We start from the raw sequence: 22,499 nt of genomic DNA, 5'->3' as shown, positions 1-22,499 counted from the left end.
CCTCATTAAGTAAAGATTGTAATCTTAAATCAGTGGGTTAAACCTAAAATACTAGTATAGCTCATGCACCAACTGGAATTTAGAAGGATTATTAGATATCAACAAAATGTAAAAACATCACAACGAAAACACAACAAAGTAACACACTTCACACTTTTAGACTACAAGTGGACATATTGTGAATTGGTTAATTCTCAACCTGCTCCAGTGACACATTGGATATGACAAAGTTGAGTGACAGTTTCAACAAGAAAACATCTGAGATAAACACATATCAACACAAGTTACTGGTAATTTGCTGAGACAGCACTGAAGAGAGCATGCAACACAAAAACATACATGAACACAAAACTGTAGACTTAAAACACTTTTAACTATGAGCACTGGCTAGGATTCACTCACACAAGTTGGCATTTGTCCATCTTTACTTGACATTAAACCTGTAGTATTTTATATATACCTGTATATATGTAAAAACGCCATACTGGGTTAAGATAGTGTAAAATATTAAATAATTTTAGATGCCATTTAGATTGCCAAAGAATTACAGGCAAGTTAGACTGAATTCTAGCCATAAAAAAAGACATAAATCTCGCAGGCTGATGAATCCTGTCAGACACTTGGAGTGATCATAAAGTCCACAATTCTCCAATAGACTTGGAGTTAGGACACACACAGGATTCAGTCAACATTTACACATGCAGTCCAACACTAGTAAACAAACCCATATCAAGACTTAGTTTACCAGCTGCCCCACTTTCCCCTGCAGGGAGACCTTTGACCCCGAGCCTGACAGGTCCTGCCTCAGACTGACTCTTGATGTTTGCTTCTTCAGGTGCAACCTCGGGCACACCCACAGCCAGCGTCTCTTCAGGAATGATGCTCCCAGCACCGTTAGCTGCCACTGTTTCAGGAACAGCTTTGGTTTTCAGAGGGTTGCTGATTTCAGGGGCAGCATCTCCCTCACTGGTGCTGTCTACCCCAAACAGAACGTCTGCCTCTGCACCTTTTTGCTCAGGCACAGCACTTCCAGTCACATAACCTAGAGGCCATACATTGCATCAACATTTATGTGCACATATTATTTTGCTAAAGGTTTGCAAATTATTACAGCTAGTGACCCCCACACATTAATAAACACAGAATACACAAATATCCTCCACACGAAATCTTTAGCTCAGCTGCATTTACAGTGTTACAGTGAAACTACAAGGTAAAAATTCAAAAGCAACATATTATAATGCATTAAAAGTGACACACACGCAAATTAGTTGAGAAGCTACTTGACATTGTTGCACTGGAAACACACAGAGTGTGGCTGAAAACACTCTGCAGTCATCACCACCAGTTTGTACTCTACAGAAAAAGTGAGTGTAATTCCATCAGTTGTGCACAGATGTTAGCACACAGAAAAATCTGGCAACATTGCTGCGAACAACCACTGTCAGGAAATGTACAGTATTTCACAATTCATTTTTACCTGTAAATGAACTAGAACAGTGACATTCTGCGACTTCATAGTACACAGACACTCAATATTTGTTGCCAGAGATTTGACTGCACTGCACAGTTTCAGGTTTAGGGTACTTGCCTTGAGGAAAGACTGCTGCCGGCTCTGGTGCTGGGTAACTCTGGGGAACCACTGGTCCAGATGTGGCTGCCTTTGGACCCTTGCCATGTGGGCCCAGGGGTGCAGGCTCAGGTGTGGGTTCAAGTGCAAGCTTTGGGTCATTGCCTCCTGAAAGTGCCGGTGCTGGTTCTGGTGTAGCCTGAGGGATTAGCGGTGTCTGCTTGTAGCTTTTTCCTTGTGGCACAGGTAAAGGCAGCTTTTGATATTTCTCCTGTGTCACCATAACAAGGATACCACGGGTTGGCTCAGGGACAAGAGGCGCTGCACCTTGAGTTATTGCTTGTTGAGGTGGAACACCCTCCTGTGGTGCTGCACTTGGCTGCTCAGGAGACAGAACTCCACCCTTCAGGCCCATTCCTTTGGAAGCAACTGCACCCTTTCTACCCTTCCCGTTTGGCATCACGCCGTAACCTGAGAACCAAACAGAGATGTGAATGGAAAACCACTAAGAGCACAATTTAAAAAGACAGAAAATTATTAATAATTCTTACCATTGCCGAGTGATTTAACACCTTCGCTGGGTGACACTGCTCCAACTCCTTTGGTAGTTTGTGGCTGTGAGCCTCTGCTCTGCCCTCCATATCCTGCAAACAATGGTTTATAGATGTCACAAAGTCATTTAACAGATAAAACTAGCTATCACAAAAGCTTCATAAAATTTACTCTGACAGATGACATTCAGGACAGATTCATTTGGATAGCTGGAGCTTACCATTGGGTTTACCTCCATATCCACCGAGAGCAGCTCCATTTCCATGAACTTCAGAGGAAATATAATAAAGTTTAGGCAAGGCTGGTAAGTGTGGAAGATTTTAAATGCCTAAATTAAAACGTGCCAAACAAAGATATAAAGTGAAATACAATTCACTTTGTTACATATATTTAATTTTTATGTGGGCATTTATGGGGTCATAATTAAATGGAAACCCTATGTTAAATGACATTTATCTAGTAAAGGTCATCTAACACTTTTCATTGTGATATGAATTTTCAATGCCACATCGTGTAATATTTATAATACTTCTAACAATGTGTATTGTATTTCACTTAATTTCTTTGTTTTAAATTTTGGCATTAATCTTCTAAATATAACAACAGTAACATTTTTATTACTGTATATGAAGTGCATATTAACAGGATGTACCATTGGGTTTGGCTGCATATCCATTGGGAACACCAGCTCCAGCTCCAGCTGCATAACCTCAGGTCAAACATAATATTACATAAATATACCATCACACTAAACCACCAAGCTTTCCTCTACATGATGAATGTTTCTGTTTCTAACACTAAATATGATCAATTACCATTGGGTTTATTTCCATATCCACTGGGAACAGCTCCATTTCCATAACCTTGAGAGCAAATAAATCATTACAGAAAGATCTAAACTTGACTTTGTATTTACAACTAAAATTTGTGACATGTTTAAAGTACAAGTAGTACCTGGTTGGGGTTTCATTGCACCTCCTCTGGTGGCTCCATATCCTTTAAAACAATCATAAATTTATAATGAGTTTGAGATGTCTTTGAAATAAAACAGTGTTTTTGAATCAGATTTGAAAAAAAGAAGTGACCGTCTCACCATTGGGTTTGGTGCCATACCCATTTGGAAAGTTGCCATACCCTAAAAAATAATACATCAATGTAAAGTTAGATCAGTAATTAGACGGACTGTGCTTCATGCAAAGACAGATACAGACACAACTCTAATATTTCTGTTATTGTTTTTCATTCTGAGAGCTTTGTAACAATTCCCTCAAAATTATGTAACAGCTTGATGCAAGAGATGGATTCTGAGGCAATATTCTTTAAAAATAATGATAAATAAGAAAACATATCCATAGCGCCCACAAAGAATCTTATCTTTATAATTACACCCATCTGTTTCTATCCATGCACCTACCACCGTTTGCTGGCTTGGTAGCTCCAGCACTCGGGTATCCATAACCTGAACAGTTACATAGACAGAAAGAAAAGATTAATCATATACTGTAAATGTAATTATAATAAATTTCTTGCATAATTCTTGCATGTTGACCCACCATTTGGCATGGCTCCATTTCCATTAGGGGCTCTGGCTCCTGCATAACCTTTACATTTTACAACACAATGATTTTAGAGAATTGTAATGGTTGCTTGTTATTTTGTTTTTACTCTGTGTGATATATTGCATTATATTTACAAATTTACCATTGGCTTTTGCACCTTGTCCATTGGACACACCAGCGGCACCACTGTAGCCTGAAGATTTAACATTATCAAATAAGTTCAAGGAAGTGCGGTGAGTTGTACAGAAGAATATATGATCGAGAAACATGAAAATAACCAAAATTGGAAATAGGTAATTTTTACTAAACAGTAGGGATCTTCATACCTTGCTTCGGTCCCTTCATTCCTCCATTCCCATACTGAGGCCCCAGACCCAAACCGGCATGGCCATACCCGCCATTGTAGCCTATAAATAGAGTATACACATATATATTATCAAATAGCATTTATGTGTAATTCATCATGGTATCCCATAAGTGAAATCAATATGGACTGACTGCTGTATGACTCACCTCCCATGGGCTGAGTTCCGTAACCATTATAACCATTACTGCCATATGCTGGAAGAACAAATAAAGACATTGTTACTGGTGTATCAGGAGGTGACCTCAGTTCTGTGCCATGGCCCTCACTCACCCTTCCCTTGGTTCCTGGCGAGCTGAGGTACTCCCAGACCTCTGGAGGTTCCCATTCCCACACCAGGACCTTAAACCAGGGGAACACAGATGTATAAATCTTGTTTCAAAGTGAATGTCTTGATTTCCTGGACAAGAAAGTGGCAGAAGATGAATTACCTGCCCCATAAGGTGGTCGGCCATATCCCTTCATGGGTTTACTTCCTGCTCCTCCCTGTCCTTTTAAATACACAGACATACTTAAGTTTTATAAAATAAAACAGAAGAACATGTTTTATGTCTCAGAAACTCAAAAACCATCAGGCTGCCCATTTCCATATAACCACTTTCCATATCTCACCATTTGGTCTCGCCCCATTGCCACTGGATGGGCCACCCGCAGCTCCTTGACCTAAAGAATGATTATCAAATTCAAAGATGTGATGCCATTTCCATTTATTAATTTAAATGTGAGTTTTAAAGTTTGGTTTGTGTTGATGTTACCGTTGTTTTTAGCCACATTTACATTCGGTACACGAGCTCCAGCACCATAGCGTAACAAACAGAGTATTTTAATTAATCTACAGCACAGCACAGTAGATATAAGAACTCAACACAACGTGTTGCTGACACGACCAATCAGTTTTATGTCTTTTTTGCTTTTGATGCTGTAGCTTAACTAATTAATGGCCATTTCAATTGTGCTTTAAAATTGTGGATTGGGGCAGAGAAAGGTTTTTTAAAGTCACTGATGACTTCTTATATGAATGTGTTGAAACAAAAGTTCATTAAGACCTGATGCCTTTTTAATTCTTCATTAATGGACTATTTGAAAATCTTTATTGGGTTCATCAGATTACACGGGTCTTCCTACGCTGCTCTTAATGAATGCATATATGTGTGCGTGTGTGTGTGTATGCATGCATCATATATAACACAATTGTATTATAAACATCCAATCAATAAACACAGTCATATTATAAAAAGGGCTGTAGGAGCTACCATACCGTTGCCTTTTGTTGCGAGTCCATTATGTGCAGCAGCTGCAGCACCATTACCTGCAAATAGATACAACACAAAAACAAAACATTTTACATCTTTGCTCCTCAGCTTTAACAGTAAAAAGCAAAACTTCCAATATTATACTGTACAGTTGGCCGTAACAGGTTTTGAAATCATGTTAAAAATAAAAATTATGTACATATTTGAAATTATTTCATTATATTAATTCTTCAAGATGTTTTTATGTTGCTTTTTATTTTGACATATAACTTTACCTTGATTCATCTATAATAATGGGAAAAAAAAGTTTCTACTTTACTACGATAAATAACTATCACTAAATGGGGGTTTATCTCATGTTAAATCTATATATTATATTTGAAGCAAATAAATGAAAAGGCAATTGTTTTCCATAAATTAACATTTGTTACTGAACACAAAGAGTTATCAGTAGTCACTCACCATTGGATTTAGGTCCATTCCCACCCAGAACACCAGCACCATAACCTAAAAGCCAGTGAGGGAGACAAACATTTTCTCATTTGCTGTGCTCCAGTTTTTTGGATGCAGCACTCCTGTAAAATGACTTCAAACAGATTCACTGCATTTGCAGCATTAATGTTAACATACATAGAGCAGACGACTCATAAAATGACTGAAACTGTGGACTTACCCTTCAACTGGCCTCTATTTCCATTTGGTGCTACAGCAGCAGGAGCTCCATAACCTGGAAATTAAAGAGACTGAGTTTAAATGTGGCCACAGCTTTGGCCATCGTCTTTATGGTAGAAGAGGTTATAATACACCCTCTGAGCTGCGCTACGTCTTCTGCGCAGATTGGAGGCTACAGTGAGTTGCTATTGGACAGTGAGATGATGGGCCGGGGCTAGCTGGTTAGCATGCTAACTTCAGTAAAAGGAAAAGACATGACAGAGTTGCTTTCCACCGCTCTTGGTGAGTAAAGGAACGAAGTTTGATTCTGAGGTTGCAACATTTTGTCTAGACTGGTAAGTAAGTGAGTTAGCTGTTAATGCTAACGTAGGCTATGTAGCAGTAGCAAAACCTACAAATAGCTCCTTTAAAGTTGTCACATAGTTACTGTATGTCAGTTTGAGTGTGACATACTTTTCAACTCTATTTCCAAGAACATGAAGTTAACTTAAAATAACTTATATACGATAGAAATCATGACACCATCTGTCCAACGCAACAAAAATATGATCTAGTACATCATCACAACTAAAATACCATTGCCTTTAGTTCTTTGTCCACCGTATCCACCAGCTTGAGCAGCACCGTAGCCTGCAACATAAAGAAATTTTAATTGAACGGTGTTGTTGCTCAGTGATTTGTATGTGGGTGAGAGAGTATGCATTTGTCCTCAGTATCATACCATTGCCTTTAAATTGTTGCCCATTGGCTGGGCCGGCCTGAACACCATATCCTGCAACAACAAAATCACAGAATGATTGTATTATAGCAATCAATCATCATATTGCATTTTAATTATTGCTGAATTGGAAAGTGCAAAGTTTAAATGTGGAGAGATTTATTTAATAAATTACATCTACCATTGGATTTAGCTCCATTTCCACTGGGTAAAACCGCTGGATTTCCTCCTGGATTATTATAAACACAATGCATGCAGAGACAGAAAGGTTAGTGGAAAGCAGCGACACATTTTACACACCAAGTGAAATGTGCCCCAGTACAGTCATCAGGAAAAAATATGTAAGAGCTACAGTAGTTCATTACTTGTGCAACCAGTGCAGAAGGGTTTTTCAGAATATAATATACAGAGCTCAATAGCAAAGTTGATGGGTATTTTGGATGATTGATTGCTGCTTTGTAACCATTAAAGAGAGCGAACAAAAACGAAACTTCTCAAATTACTCCGGCAGCAGATTCTACTTTACTGCTGCCCATCCGTTCGCTCACATTATTCCCCACACTCACCACAGCCCTCACAAAAATATGGCTAAATACACTGTTTATGTCTCTCTCTCTCTCCTGAGGCTGTGAAGGTTTACCAGAAGCAGTGTAATTGACTACATTCAGAAATATGTGAGCCATATTTTGGGAGCATTTCCTATGACCTTTGTCAGCTCTGAAACTCTTCACCATTGGGATCCGCTGTAACAAACTGAATTTAAAAAAGGTTGACAACCAACTTTTAAGATCCACTTTTTTAAGCCTGTTGGTTGAGAGCTTGTTTAGTGATGACACACAAGCTGAAAATGTTGCTTTTGCTGACATCTGTTGGTAGACAATTTCCACTTGCTGCACCCATGAAGTGATGCAGAAAACAATATATATATATATATAATGTAATATATCACTTAGGGTGAAATTGAATTTGCCTCATGCTCATATGATAGCTTCATATCAGAATACCTACCCTGTGGTTTTCCACCTTGTCCATTTCTCACACCAGCTGCTGCTCCATAGCCTTAAAAAAACAAGATGTAAAATCATAGTCAAAATATTCACCATATCTGAGCTGATGATTTGCTTAAATAGAGCGAGCACAGATACATGGTGAACCTACCTTTCGTCCCTCCCCCATTGGTCACACCAGCTGCTGCTCCATAGCCTTAATTAGATTAAATATGTGGTAAGAAAAAGTTAAATGTAACGATGATGAGCTAAATTTGAACAATAGTGGTGTGAAAACAGATTTACCATTAGATTTCCCTCCATTTGCACTTGAAACTCCAGCTGCTGGCCCATAACCTGAGTGCAACATTAGGAAAATTACATTCTCAGATAAGATCAACCTGCCATGTATTTCTATGTAATTTTCACCCTCTGTAATCACTGACCTACTCCTTTTGTTGGGTATCCACCATATCCATTTTGTGCACCCATCACCTGACCCACACCTAAAAAAGAAATGTTTTTTTAATCTTATATTCTTGGGAACAGGTGAGTTCATGGCTGAGGAAAGCTGCTGTTAATTTACCTTTTGATGGCATCAGCATTCTTCCTACACCTCCACCATTCTGGGGTTTCCTTCCTAATACCAAAAAAAAAGAAAAAGAAAAGAAAAACAAATGACGGACATGACACTAAAGCTTTGGCTTGTGTCAGACTCCCACAATTGCAATAATTTTCTGTTTCATAAAGACAGAAAGTGTATAAGTAAAAAGACTGTGACGGATTCACCATGAGGTTGTGGCCCTTGTCCATTGGATACTCTTGAAGCGGCACCATAACCTTAAACACAACATATTTAATGAAAAACTACAGTCAGGTCACTGTAATATGGTACTAATTCAAACAATTGTTCTGCTAATCAATATAATGAGATGAAACATGTTGCCTGAATATTATTAGGTGTGTTTTAACTCACACCTGGTAACTTTCATACAGTCCCTAAACTGTTAAAAAATACCATTATTTTATACTGCAAGTTACGAAAAGTTTCACATTCTCCCTGTTCTTCTTACAATTCGAGTTACTGCACTGATGATAAATCTGCAGTCATCAGAAAATGATCTCACAAACACACATATGAAAGAAAAATCAGACCTTTATCAACTTATTCTGTCAGACATAACTCCAGACCTGGGGCACGGTTATATATTTTGGAGGAGGGATAATGTGACAGTTTTTTAGTTTTATTATTAGTTTATTTATATAATTTGGAACTTCTTTTCATTCAGTAACAATACTAACAGTTTATTTTGATGCTTTTTATTCAAAACTGAAGTGGTAGTAATATTGAACAAAGTCAAGGGTTTTCGTTTTTTACGAGTTAAACATAAAGTTTAAGTAATCCCAGTAATTTTCATATGGTCCCTAGATTAGAATTAGAAATTCACTTTTATTAAATTCAGTTTGGTGGTGAGTCAGGACTCTGACCAACATTTTCAGTGACTCTCAGTAGAGTGACTGTGTACAAGCAGTAAAACCATTTCCTTCCCTTCTCACAGAGGGATGTTAAATTTAGACTGTTGCTGCCACTGAAGCCAAGCTGCCTTTGATTTCACAAACCTGGACCGTTGGTTAAAGAGAAAACTGGATATATGGCTGCTTCGCGTCATCATAAGAAAAGCTGGTAGAGGGCCAACCACACGAAAGAGCTATACAGCTCGGCGTTGCTAAGATTTCAGTTTGACATGATCGTTTGAAATTTGACAGGCAAACTCGACCATCGGAAAGACATTTGTCTCATCTCTCCTTCACCTCATCAGCAGGTTGTAAGGTTTCACTGCACAAGACTGGAGCATGAAGGGTTGCTGTATTTAAACACAGTTTGAAAGTCTTAAAAGAAGAAAACCAACAATATGAATATGTTTTAACTTTGCATGATTGAGTTCCAGTATTAGAGTCGATGCTGTTTGAAGGGTGCGAATCCATTCTTGTTTTATTTTAAACTGATCAAAAGAAGCTATCACTCACTGAGACAAAATACATTTCAGACATGCAAAGGGCCCATGTATTGAGTGGTACATTATTGATTTGAATGCTGCAATTAAACCCAGTGACTAAAAGAAAAATAAACACTACAGTAGACTTCAGAAACCCACTGTTGCAATTTAAAGATTTTTCTCACTGCAATGAAACCAACTCCATCAACAGATTTTAGCTTTAAGAGGAAACGATGTGCTTAAAACAATGTCAGAGATACATTTTCATAATATATGGTTTGTTTTCTGACATAATCTCCTTTGAGAAAGCATTTCATCAAACACAGCAAGAGAATGATAATAGTGAAATAATGGGGAAATGAGATACAGTGAGGCCTGTTTAAATTATGACTGATGTACAGAGACACACCGCAGCTCCTCTGTGCGAGCTACATGGTCACAGGTCCCAGAAACAATAAGCTACACAGCTGAATTAATTTCTTCTGGAAGGATCTGAATAACTGTGACTGGTCATCTCATTTCCTTTACACAAGGCAGTTATTTCAAACTGATATTACTGATTCTCGGCCTCAGTCGTAATGACATTTCATACATTTAATTTTGCAAAATATGCCCCATACAAAAGAATTAAAATCCAATATAAAACATCAATACAATTCAATTTGATCACTGAGCTAATCACATCATTTCACACAGCAGGGGCCTTCATCTCTGCACTTCAGACACTCACCACCTGTGTATGCTGTCTGCACCAGCCAAAGGATCACCGCGCCCTGAAGAAGTAGCTGTCCCAACATGGTGGACCTGGAGGGGGAAAAGCCCAAAATGTGTTTTAGACCCAGCAGGAGAATGAGGAGGGTGAAGCAGATGTTGTAGATTGGGCAACGTACACCGATTGTGAGGGTCTAATATACACTCTGGTCTGAGGCGCCCCTCCTCTCACCACCTCGTCCCACGGATAACCCTGGTCTCCACATCTTCCCCCCTCTTGTTAGGAGAGACACCCCACATGTACACACACTAACTGAATAATTGGGCACTTAAAGCACATTGACACTCGAGAGAGAGATAGAGAAGCAAAGAGAGGGAGTTCACCAAATTGGACAGTGACTGATGAACTGGTGCAGAACAAAAGCTCCATAAAAGGAAGGAGGACAGTTGTCTTGAAACCGATTTGTGATCATTGTCATCGTTTAAAATAGTTTGTACGGAATATAAAACCAATCACTCACAATTACCTGACTGTACATATCCATACAGCTAATTCATCTAGGCTGTATTTTTGCTTCAAGATTGCTGGCCATGATTGTGTTGGCTAACACTTCCTGATGTCATGCTATGCTACAAAGCATAAATAAATGTGTTCCCCTGGAGAGTGAGTGTGCTTTAAAATATTGAGACAAGCTGTGGTCGAGTCAAATATAACGTGTAGACGATGGCAGGCGTCACATAAAAAGATCCAACACAGCGTAAAGCATAAAAACAACCTTAAATGGATAATATGAGCAGTCAGCCATGGAAAGACATATACTGCAGACTGGTTAAGAAAAATATAGACTAAATATAGGATAATAAATCATCCAAATGAGTCCACCACAGTGACACATCTGAATAGGCAGCACTTTAGTCCAATATTAAGTTTTAAGGACAGTTTTTACAGGCACTTTAGTAAATATTTCTGTAGACTTCAACTAATACATAAAACCCATTATTGCATGTGTGACTGAATATGTATTGTGCAATGAGCTCGATGTCCAACCTGTCTGGACTATACGCAGCCTTATCTGTGAATGGGCTTTATGACAATGATGATGTTACTTGCCTTTCAAACAGGGTAACATGATGGAAAGTGTGAGTGAGCTTCATCCTCTATTCACGCCTCTTCGAGCCCATAATGTCTCCATGGTCTCAGCCTACACACACACACACACATACAGAGTTGGTGGATGAGACTGGCCCCTTGTATATTTAAAGAAAAAAGCAGGTAAAAAGAGAAAAGATATCCCACCTTTCACATAGATTCCTCACCTAAAGTCCAAATCCTCTTCTTATGGGGTCAAGGAGAGGTTAACGTCCCGCTCCCCAGCCCACCCAGACCTCTCACATACTTGGCTTCTCAACAAACTCACTCACCACCTCTGCTGCCACTGACAAACCATCTGTCTAACTTCTCACCACATGGTAACAAATGTGGCTTTTGATTCACGTCTGCTTCTTCAGCCTTTTAAAATATTTAAGCAGTCGAAGCTTTAATCATTTATCATCCCATTTTTGAATATAGGTTTGTTTATCCAGGATGTCATAAAAGTGTGTTAACTGGCAGGCAAAGGAATGAGTAGAATAACTGTCATAATTGCAGATGTTTGTGTTGACTTTGTCATTACATGGACATAAAATTAGCAATGTGAAATTTACAGTCCTACCAAATAAATAATTGGTTTTAAATCACAACATGCAAAATCATATCCCACATTTTTTTTAGTAATGCTAGCAGCATGGCTTTAAGGATCATAATGTCAGTTGACCACTTTGATCCAGATTGAAATATCTCAACTACTGTTGGATGAATTGTCATGAAATTTTTTTCAGACATTCGTGGTTCCCTGAGGATGAGGAAGACTTTGGTGAAAGTACAGTCTAAAAGAGCCAATAGCTAGCATGGCTTTGTCTTGTTAAAAGATGCTCTGTCTGGGAGAGGCTTTTACAGCTGTGCAGTTCCAGTAGCTGACAGCTGTGCTGAGTGGAAAGTGCATGTCTTTGCTGAACTGTTGAGGGGTGGAAAGATCATTACGGCTAAAAGCCACAGGGAGTTTATACATTTACCTATAAATCTTAACAGAACAGACAAAAGCACGTAGATATCACGCAGACGGTGGTGTACACATATTGTCAGGGCAGTTTAAGAAGACTGAAGATAAATAATCAGTGTCTTTTTGAGTTTCTTGTACCTCCTGACTGACATCTGCTGCCTTGTGCACCTGTACAATCAGTATAAAACCAAACTGTGTACTCAGTCTATTTTTAAAGACACAGATGACATGAATTGATACAGTGCCAAACAGTGTCAGCTAATGTAACGAGACAGCTGTTAATGATGAAGCTGGCTTCACTGACCTCCTGGGCTGGGGTTTGGTTTGAGGTGGTGGTCAGGATGTTATAGTATGTCGCTCTGTGTAACGTTTAAAAAAAATAAATAATAATTAAAATGTGGGCTCAGGATCACAGTGCAACCACTGTTCGACAAGGATTCCCTGACTCCACACAGCCATGTCTGCAATGTGTATCCCTGCCCAGATGTGTGCAGCTGCTCCAAGGAGGCTGGCCAACACGGCTCTGACTCAGTGTTTGGTTTACAGCCAGTGGAATCTGCCAACTGTTGAGTGTCCAAAGCTGGTTGGCAACTCAACTTGACGACAATGTTGCTTTTAACCTGCTGCAGACAAACAGACTGACAGCTGCGAGCACAGTGAGAAGTCTGAGCAGGAGAGTCTGAAAGACAATTAATTCAATATATTTACTGAAGAAGAGATGACATGTTAAATATCAAAGCATTACAAAGTGATTTACCATCCACTGTAAGCAGCGCTAGAGTGAAATTAAAATGTTTTTGTGCTTTTAAAAGACAACAAAATATCAGATTTCTACACAACACTCCTAAACGTTGCCTCTAGAGACATTTCTAGCCCAGTCTTAATGTTTGGGGTAAACACTGTCTGCTTTTGCTACACGGTCACATGAGCAGGGGCATTACATTAGAACAGCCTCCTCTGTTGCTGTACACTTTGGAGCCCGAGGTCCTGGGACACATTCTTTGAGAATGTAGATATGTCCACAGCAGAGGGTTTAATAAACACAGACATGCAGAGTCAAGAGGGAGCCATGATTTACAGATCTCAAACACACCATGCTATGTTCAAATAGTGCACCATAATACTGTTTTACTGTTGTGCTAAGCAATAAACACAATTATTAAGTAAATGTTCACATTTAGATTGAATCTATTGTTAATCTCTTGTAACTAAAACCTATCTACATATTAATACCAGCAAAGTGATGTGACAATAAAATTGGTTTCCCAGACAAAATGCCACACTTGACCCCCATTTCAAATGCACATAATTTATTACAGTATTACACGAGCTCTGCCTAAATCCAGCCAGTCTTCTGATATTTAAAAATCAGGTCAGTATAAGTCCAAATATTTGATGAGCCAAATATCAAACCCTAATCCAAAGAAACATAACATGCACTTATTAACAGGGGATGAATGCATTTAATGTATTTAACCCTTCAAAAGATAACTACCAAGTTGTTTCTCTTACTACCAGCAATCTACGGAGCAGTTTATTTTCACCATTTAAACACATGCAGAGACAGAGACCGTTTATCCACTGTCGTACCGCATTCCAGCCGACTCAGAGGCATTAAGAAAATATCAAATGTCTGCCAGTGCTAAGATTTTATATAGCCTTTATAAAGTCTGGTGAGTGACAAACCAAAACACATTAAAATTGGAAAGACATTACATTACAGCAGTCAAGAGTTAGGGCCTCATATAGGAGCACATTAAATCACTGAATTGTGCATCTGAACATGTCACCCATCGTTTTGCTTTTCTCCTACCTGCTTCATATCACCGTTACTTTTTAATTTTCCTCTTTTTCTGCAGCTCTCTCCTGTTCTAGTTTCTCATTAGTGTACAGTTATTTGCATAACTGGCCTCGTGAATCCCATATCTGTCTTTAATTTGCCCTGTTCTGCTCTGCAAAGCATTAGATGAATTAATATTTGCATTCTGCTACCTTGAGGACTTACTCCCTCCTTATACTGTGCAGAGTCACATCTTGTTTTGCTGCTGCTGCCAGTTTCTGCCTTTAGGAATGTCACACACTGGCGTTTCAGCACAGAACAGGCCAAGTAGTCTGTTTAAAACTCAACTCCCTCCCGCAAAAACCCACAATATCTGGAGCACAGATTTGTTATAGATTTGATGTGAGCCAGAGTCAAGAGTAACCTTATAGGACAATAGCCAGACTCATTACGGTTTGCATGGATGCTGCCACTGTAACTTTGTTAAGTCTTTTAATAAGACCCGCTGCACCACACAAAGCAGATTCTACAGTAAAGTCTGATGCCCATGGCTTTGCTCCATCATGTGCTCCTTTTGCTTGGACAGTCAAAGTCCTTCAAGGCTTTGTGCTGGAATGAATTTTCTGAGAACCAGAGCAACCTGATGATGCATTTAAAGATTTTTTTTATTTATATTGCAAGTGCTCTACAAGGGTGCAATTTAAATTATTCCTGTTTCCAAATGAATACAATAAATAAAAATCTCTTTACAACTGAACCATCAAACATGGAAAATTACAAATACATCATATTTAGTATCGCTACACATGTATACACAATGCATGCTTTTTTTTCTTTTACAAAAAACCCAAATTGCATGGTTTGTTGATGGCCCATGCCATGTCAACTTCCTTAAATGGTTATTATAATGAACATATAGGTTCAGCTGCACAATCATAAATAAGTATACAATCCTCAACCTGGTCATCACATTTGATTTATCTGAAATGTAACTGGCTTTCAGATGGTACCTTTTGGAAACTTGAGACTTCCACAATAAGCCAATGTTGTTTACTATCACTGAATGCTAAAACCAAAAACAAGTTGGGTGTTGAGCAAATGATTTACTACTTAACCTATGATAAAATTAGTACAATTTTATTCTATCTGAGATTAGTAATAAATACAAGAAGTATTTGTTTACTGTTTTTGGGTGTAGTTACTCTGAAATAACTGATCCAATAATCCTGGTAAACTACATTGTACAGCATTTCTTCAGAATGTGCTCTTGTTTTTGTTCAGTTTAAGTGAAATATTTATAGGTTGAACTGATGCAGCACACTTTATCTCCGATTCCCTGTCCTAAATGTAAATGGCTTTTAAATAATACTTTTAGAAATAAATAAATGTAGAATGGTTAGAGAGAGGCCAGGTAAGTAAATCAGCTCCATCTGCTAGTTCATGTAATCTTACCGGCTACATAACATGGCAATCTCATGAAATGATCAACACATGGAAAAGAAAAACAAACTGTTTTAACTTCTGAGTAACTTGATGTAACCTACTGGAGACCAAAGGGAGGAAAGTAAAAATATCAGATAAAGGAAATAAAGGGAAACAGTTTGAAAGTGCAAAAATGTGAAGGGATGGGGGAGGGAGGGAGGGGAATAAGAATCAAAGCATTTTGAACACAGTTCAGAGAATATTACATAGCTTCTGTTATAATGAACACTGAGGGGTTTTTGTCAGGGCTGCACTTCTGCTCCTTTTATTCTAGTGCTCAACCTGGTCATATAGCTGAACATCTCTTTAGCTTCTTCCCACCTTAAGATGGAAGAGCCAAGAATCCAGTCGCAGACCTAAATAAAGATATTTGAATCAGGCCAGGGTCCAACAAATATCTTCGTATTGAATCAAAGCCTAAAAAAACCAAACAAAACAAAAAAACAAAACAAGAAAACCCAACTTACTCCATGTTGCTTTTCAGCTGATGCACAGTTCGCTTGTCCAGGTAACGGCAGAAGAGAGTGAGCAGGTTTGAAGGCAGAAGGAGCGGCTCCACCAGTGAACACTGGGACAGCTGTCCCGCCACCTGGAATATTGTGTCAGTCCTACAGGACAACAGGAAGAAGAATGTCAGAATCCCATAAGAATATTGAAATCATCTCCCTTCATGGAACAGTCGACTAAAAAGCCGCACCAGGTCTCAAAGTCACCGATGCTGGGCTCGAGAGGAACACCTGAAGACAGCAGCTTCTCTCCATGGGACAGGAGAGCATACAGTAAGGACAGTCCAAACTGAAAGGAAAAGGAGCAAGTGAGAAAACTTCAGAAACTTTAAAATAAAATGAGACTAAACAAAATTCAAACAGCAACAGAAAGCACACACCTTGTTCTGACATGCCAGTGTAAGGCACTCGTATGTTGATAGAGACTCGGATGACGTCAGATCTTTGAGGACCCTAATCAGCTGACTGAACGCCAGGCCACCAATCACATTTCGAAGAGGTGGGTAGAGCACTGGAAGCGCCTAAAGCGGATGTGATGATAACCGTTTCAAGCAAAACTGCCAAACCTCCAGACACTCAGAATTTGCTACAGTTCCTGGTATGCAACTGAAAAGTTTTGGTTTTGGGACTGTTGGTCAGACAAAATGAGCAATATGAAATTCCTTTGTCTCTGGAAAATTATAATTTACACTTTTGACCATTTTCTGACTTTTTATAGAACAAACGGATAATCAGTAAAATAACAGATGAACAGAAATAGAATTTTCAGCTTATGGTTTTTGTTGAGTACATCATATAAAGAAAAATTACATTTAAACTTCACACAAAAACACTCTCCTACCTCTTCTGCATCTCGGCTCATCAGTGTAGGAAGGTTAGAGGCCACAATACGCAAGATTTTCATTGCAGAATCATGTTTCAGGAACGGGATTAGACGGGCGAAAAGCCTTTTGCCTTTTGAGACCAGCAGGAAAGGAAGAAACTCCCCTCCTGAATCTCTACATCAAAAAGTTATTTGCTGAAATTCAGTGCCCATCAAAATCTTATCTATTTGGTGCAACTTCAATAGGGAAGCACAAACAAGAATAAGCCGAAATTTACTTATCTACACGCAATGTTTATACAATATGCATCACTTCTTTCAAGGGGCTGGGTGTATATGACTCACAGAGGGTCGTGGTGTTGCAGCTGGGAGTAGATGTGCTCCACCTTCCTCTGGGTCTTCTCCATCAGCCTTCTTTCTTCTGCCTCAGACAAGACTGTGGTTTTCATCCTTTCTGTTTCCTCGACCTCCAACAGAGCCATGAACAGCTGCAGAGCACAACAGGTGTGACTGACTGCCAGTAAAAAAAACTGGTAACCAGCAGTTACTTTCAAAACAAGTAACCAGCAGGTACCTTTTCTATTTTGCTGAGGACCTCTAACCGCTGTTGTCTGGTGTCTTTTTGTTCCTGTAATTTGGAGGTAACGGTGTTAGCATCTGAGTTGGCAGATTAATACACAAGATGCCAGAATTTGTCTCAAACACACAAGTCACCTCAAGCGGACACTGAGCTTGGACTGCGTGAACTGCACTGATGGCACGACGAGGAGAGTAACATGTGGACACAGCAACTTGACCCAAAGAGCCTTCAATGTGCACCACTGGAAGAGCAAAAGACTTATAATTGTAGACATACAATTGTATCTGCATAGAGCCCTAACAACCTTCACCACAAGCTGGGGCAGCCTGTATATACCTGAGAGGACACATCAAATGGCAAAAAGGTGAGGCAATAAAGGTAATGGGAGAAGAACCTGGTGTGTAGGAGTCAGTCTTTGTGATGTAAGGTGTGGTGAGCTTGGGTGGCTCCCTCTTGCTCCTGATGCCAAGCTCTTCCTCGGCCATCTTGGCTTCTATTCGTCGATAGTACTCCTACGACAAGGTTTAAATAGATGAACCATGAAAATTCATTTTCTTTGCTTATGCATGTGACAGTTTGCTTACATGATACAGGAAGTACCAAAAAGAAGCAAAGGTAGGTTTTTTTTTTGCTCAAAAGCAACAATGAATAATGACACTAGAGTAAAGACGTCCTACCTGGTAATAGTAGTCCTCAAGGTAAGGATTCTCACTCTGCAGCTGAATCATCTGCAGCCTGGTGATCCACTCCTTCTCTTTGCCCGTCATGAGGTTACGGTAAGGATCCCAACCCTCTGATTTTCTACAAACGGATCATGTCTTTTGTAAATAAGCCCATTCCTTTTTCTCAACATAGTGAATATGACAAGTTCAAAATCTTTACTTGACATAGAACCAACCTTTGGAATATGCGCTGTTTTTGACTAAGTAAACGTTTATGTTGAGGGTGGAGCTGGGTGACAGGACCGGGGTACCTGTTGATCAGACAGACTCAGTTTTCTGCTTTACATTAAAAAAATGTATGTCAAACAGTAGTTTGTCAGTTGACAAAGTACACAGCTCTATTACTTTAGACAAAGTATTGATACTCCTGATAAAATATTACTCCATTACAAGTGAAAGTTGTTCAATCAAATTTTACTTGAGTTAAAGTACAGCAGTACTTGCTTGGCATAGTTATATTGTTCCACATTTAAAGAACCTAATGACTATGAAACAACCTACTGAATGCGCTGACTTACTGCAGAACCTGTCAAATAAATGTTGTAGAATATGCTACGAAGCCTGTAGAAAAACAACTGAATCAACAAAAGGACAGTTGCTGTACACATTTCCGAAAGTCAAGTCAATGGAAAGAGTTTTATATACTCATGAGCGATGTACAAGACTGCCAAGTCATAAACAAACTTGATACTTTGCTGACAAATCAAACAGTCCTGTGAGATACACAAGCTCACACACCTGAAATGCTGCACTGGATTAGACGAGGGGCTGTCAAAGGGGGACGGTCTTGGTGAGTTGGCACCAAAGCGCAGCTGCATCATTTTAGGATTCAGAGGAGTGGAGGGGCAGCGGTGGGTTGAAGGAAACATGAATCTCCCCGTCTGATTCAGCACAAATAACATCATGAGTCAGGACAAATATAAATTTGGTATTTGCATTAATGTATCAGAGTAGGTCTAATTTAATTTGGAATAAACCTGATTGTAATGCTGCCGCGGGGTCAAAGGTTGACGTGAGAAGATGGGTGATCCTGGTGTTATTGGTGCTTGCATCTGCAAGACAAAAGCAATCCAGACACTAAGATTAAGTGAGGAAGTTGAAACGCAACAACTTTGAGTGTTTGTTTTAAAGAATATTTCCCCATTTTAGAAAATCTGCTTATTGACTTTCTCTTGCCGAGAGTGATGATGAAACTCGAGGTTGCTACACTACACTGCTACACACACTTTAGGGATTCTGGAAGGTGGATTTGAGTATTGTCAAACTATTCCTTTGAAATGAATGATTATCCACCTGAGAGTGGCCTCTTTGGCCAAACTGTCTCCTGTAGTAGGGTCCTCTGAGTTCCCCTCTCCTGCTCCTGAAGGAAGAGACAGGATATGGCAAATCCAGGAAGTTGGAGGTCAGGTGCTGACCTCTGCCTCTGTGACCATCAATCACACAAACTATAGCACTGTCCTAAGAAACAGAATAAAATAAGACAACTATTTGTTTTAAGTAAAACACTGCCATATAGATTATATCATGGTCTTTAGTGATCTTATCTTAACCTGAAGTAGTGATCCTGAGATCCGTCTGGTTTTTCTGTAAGAGGGTGCCATCCACTGAGGAAAAAAAAAGTAAACAGTGAAACATTACAAGCTCAAGCAAAAACTAAAATGTCTTTAAAAGTTGGCACTTACATCATCTTCAAAGGTTTTATGGAACATGGCGTTCCCACAGTCCACTATGGCACTGTCAAGACTCTTAAAAGTAAAAGAGACCAAAATGAAGACAAGCTGCTGTGAGGTGAGCTGTCTAACTGCACTTTTCAGACAATAAATACATCAACCTGCATCACCTTGAGGCTTGGACGCCCCTCCACTATCCTCATCACAGCTGGGTCTTCAAACATTTGCCCCCTGCCCAGACCTCCCCTGTGTCCTCTACCTCTGCTACGCTGCCCAGGGGGAGCCCGGGGCAGATACTGTTGCCTCTGTCTGGGAGGGGAGGGGGAGCTGTGGGGAGACAGAGGTTTGGGGTCTGGTGGTGGAGGTGTTGGCGGAGGAGCTGGTGGCTCTCCAAACTGAAGACTGCCGCTGGGATGCTCTGTGGTCCCATGTGCATCAAGATCTACAGGCACATGATTAAACTTTTTTACACTGAAAAAACACCAAATGACAAAGTTGAACTTGAACTTCATTCATTCAGCTTGTGCAGCTCGGGTGGTGATTACCCTTGGCTGGGTCACCTGACTGAGGGAGTCTGATGTTCGAAAGACCCGAAAAACCCTCAGGATACATCACTGATGATGTGCCCTATCTTAGCATCAACAGATTTTTCATTACGAATAAACTGTGTTACAGGACCTTTATTTTAAATTAACTAAAGTAAAAATAAACTTTGAATGAACTCAATGCCAAAATTTCAGAAAATGGATTTTAGACTTTCCGTCTCAATTTTATTAAAGTTTGTTGACTTGAAAGAACAGTTTGACATTGAGAAATGTACTTATTTTCCTTTTTTTTTTGCAAAGAGTTAGATAAGAAGACTGACACCACTCTGTCTGTATAATAAACAGTTCCCAGCTTGTCAGCTTATCTTAGCATAAAGACTGGCAACAGGGGGGAAATGCTAGCCTGTCCAAAGGAAACAAGATTAAGAGCAGTTGTTTGGCAACTAGTCCTGGCAAACAAACAGTCCAGCACATGATGCTGTAGAACAGATTATTGGCATTTTACACTTACTCATATTTACTGTACAGATGAGAGAGAGTGAAAGACAACAATCATCTCATCTGACTTTGGGCAAGAAGGTGCATGAGTGCATTTCTCAAAATATTTAACTATTCCTTTGAATTTTCATTCCCCCCTTGTTTTCCTTTTTACATTGTAAAAAAGGAACAAAGTTTGACAGACATGTTGTCCCATCTGAAAACAAAAGGGTTATATCTGTTTTAAATACTGAGGGAAATGTGACAAAAAATAACATTAACACACCCATTCCAAACGTCTCTTCATTGAAGATATTTATCTCCTCATCCTCCTCAGCCATGGCCTGCAGGAGCCCACAGTCCATGTTGGTCCCATCCTCTCCATCACTCCACTCACCTCCATTCTCAGGCCACTGAGGCTCAGACACTTTTTCAGTCTCCTGGGTGGATGGAGAAAGCTTGGAGGTAAAAATAATAATAATAAAATGACTATAAAGAAGCTAAGCCACACTGAGCACCATATTCCCTCTCTTTCCTACGAAATTGAACGTTTTTAGCATCAAACCAAATGCTTATTCTCAGCATGCAATGAATCTCGTTTGCTAGCACGCTGTTTAGGCCCTGACCAGACACTGGCGCTTGCTGAACACAACATTAATCACGCATTAAAAAGCAGACAATTGATAGTGACTTACTTGTTGCTGTCGTGAATCACTCATTGTGTATATATATTTGTTTTACACTTGAAGCCGACGGGTGACGGTGACTTTCTTCGCAAGGTTACCTGCTTTCTCTTGCCAGACAGCGAGGGAGGCTCATTAACTTTTAAATGAACTCACCTGTGAGGCGTGCACACGTCAACACGCTGCACGTGGCGGTCATCTCGCCTCTATTGTATGCTGCAGTTTATGAATATTTCATTGTGTTTTTTACTCGTTGAATGAGTTTGTTAAATGTTCACTTTGTGTTCTTTGAAAACACGGACAGTCTAAGGACTCAGCCTTTGATTTTTAAAACGGTCGGACTCCGTTCCTCTGGGAAACACTGAGCGAATACTGACACCTAGTGGACAAACTGCACGTTCAGTTCACATTCACTTCCAACCACGACTTCACACTACATACATGGAGTAATTGATTTGTTCTGCACAGAAAAACTACTTTTTAATGCATAAGCGGATAAAGAAATAAATATTGTATGTAGGACTGATTCTCTTATATTGCCAATTTGACCAAAGGCAAAAGAAATGCACCTTAAAATCTTACAAACATCTTTTTTTCTGAACTTTTCAGAAACCTAATTTCCAAAAACTATTTATTTATTTATTTATGAAACTACTGGCGTTGTTATGAATTCAATATCATGAATAAACTACAATCTCCACCCCTCCCAATTTTCATCTATTTAGATACATGTAATTTCAGTTTTTTTCT

General features: G+C 39.4%; 1 protein-coding gene across 1 annotated transcript; it reads right to left on the bottom strand.

Moving 5' to 3' along the window:
- Positions 1–16,065: 16,065 nt before the first annotated feature.
- patl2 (PAT1 homolog 2) lies at positions 16,066–21,948 on the bottom strand. Its single transcript, XM_022742336.1, has 17 exons — positions 21,906–21,948; positions 21,698–21,708; positions 21,353–21,506; positions 20,215–20,486; positions 20,051–20,119; positions 19,113–19,255; positions 18,551–18,625; positions 18,330–18,453; positions 18,047–18,164; positions 17,811–17,893; positions 17,647–17,700; positions 17,418–17,560; positions 17,091–17,247; positions 16,630–16,770; positions 16,441–16,538; positions 16,211–16,351; positions 16,066–16,099 (listed from the first exon to the last, which is right to left on the bottom strand). The coding sequence occupies exons 1-17, from the start codon at positions 21,946–21,948 to the stop codon at positions 16,066–16,068; spliced, it is 1,860 nt and encodes a 619-aa protein (XP_022598057.1).
- Between the last annotated feature and the right edge of the window lie 551 nt (positions 21,949–22,499).

The sequence above is a fragment of the Seriola dumerili genome, unplaced genomic scaffold (assembly GCF_002260705.1).
Source record: "Seriola dumerili isolate Sdu_G_001 unplaced genomic scaffold, Sdu_1.0 BDQW01000068.1, whole genome shotgun sequence".
Classification (NCBI taxonomy): domain Eukaryota; kingdom Metazoa; phylum Chordata; class Actinopteri; order Carangiformes; family Carangidae; genus Seriola; species Seriola dumerili.
The sequence above is the reverse complement of the archived record's forward strand: the minus strand, read 5'-3'. Positions and strand labels throughout refer to the sequence as shown.